At 42.8% G+C, this 855-nt stretch overlaps 1 protein-coding gene across 1 annotated transcript in view; it reads left to right on the forward strand.

Annotated features, from left to right (window-relative positions):
• The window catches only part of entpd6 (ectonucleoside triphosphate diphosphohydrolase 6), a 25365-nt gene that overhangs the window by 12924 nt on the left and 11586 nt on the right, over positions 1–855 (forward strand). The window contains exon 6 of the mRNA XM_008298313.1: positions 261–296. Coding sequence (XP_008296535.1) covers positions 261–296 — 36 coding nt within the window. The remainder of the gene's footprint in view (positions 1–260; positions 297–855) is intronic.

Here is an 855-nt window from a genome sequence, read left to right on the forward strand (position 1 = left end):
GGTGGCAGCATCATGATGTGGAGATGCTTCTATTAGTTTAATTTAACTACAAGAGAGACGAGATGTTAGAAATCATCAGTGTCGTATCAGATGAGTGATGAAACGTTGACGTAGCACCTGTGATGGAGGCTGCTGTGGACCAGGTGGTGTGAATATCAATGACTTCATGTTCATCAGTGCCACAGCCTCCGTCCGTCCACAGCTGGGTCATGTGCGACTGAAGCAGATGATTTGTTGATTCTCAGCATTTTGTCTTTCAGGGATTTCTGCTTGGATCACCGTCAACTTCCTCACTGGTAAGAACCTAGACATATCTGTGAAGACGTTACACCTGGAGCTGCATGTTCACCTGCACAGCTGCAGCCTGTAGATCAGAGCAGCATGCAGCAGGGCTCCAGACTCATGCAGGGCCAGATATACAGTTTATTCAGCATCAGAAACAGCAGCATGAACCTGATAGGAACCACCAGAAGATCAGAGCAGAAAACATCTGCATCAGGGAAGCTTCTCTAGCTCAGAGAATTAATAAGGCTCCTGACTTATCATTTGATTAGATTTTATTAGGTTCTGATCATCAATACTTGTTTTCTGTGCTTTATTTAGTATTATTGTATTTAAACAGTGATGTTTGATAGAATTTTATCCAGAATCTACATCGTATGCTCTTCATTTATTTATTGGTTATTTCAGGTTCTAAGATGTTTTATTGATGTGTCCTGGTGGTGTGTGTGTGTGTGTGTGTGTGTGTGTGTGTGTGTGTGTGTGTGTGTGTTGAGTGCTAACTGCAGGTGTATCAGTTCTGCTCAGGCAGGAGGTTTTATTTAGCTCTGATCAGCTCTTTGGTTTCCACCAACA

This window comes from Stegastes partitus, unplaced genomic scaffold (assembly GCF_000690725.1).
Source record: "Stegastes partitus isolate 25-593 unplaced genomic scaffold, Stegastes_partitus-1.0.2 Scaffold1304, whole genome shotgun sequence".
NCBI lineage: Eukaryota > Metazoa > Chordata > Actinopteri > Pomacentridae > Stegastes > Stegastes partitus.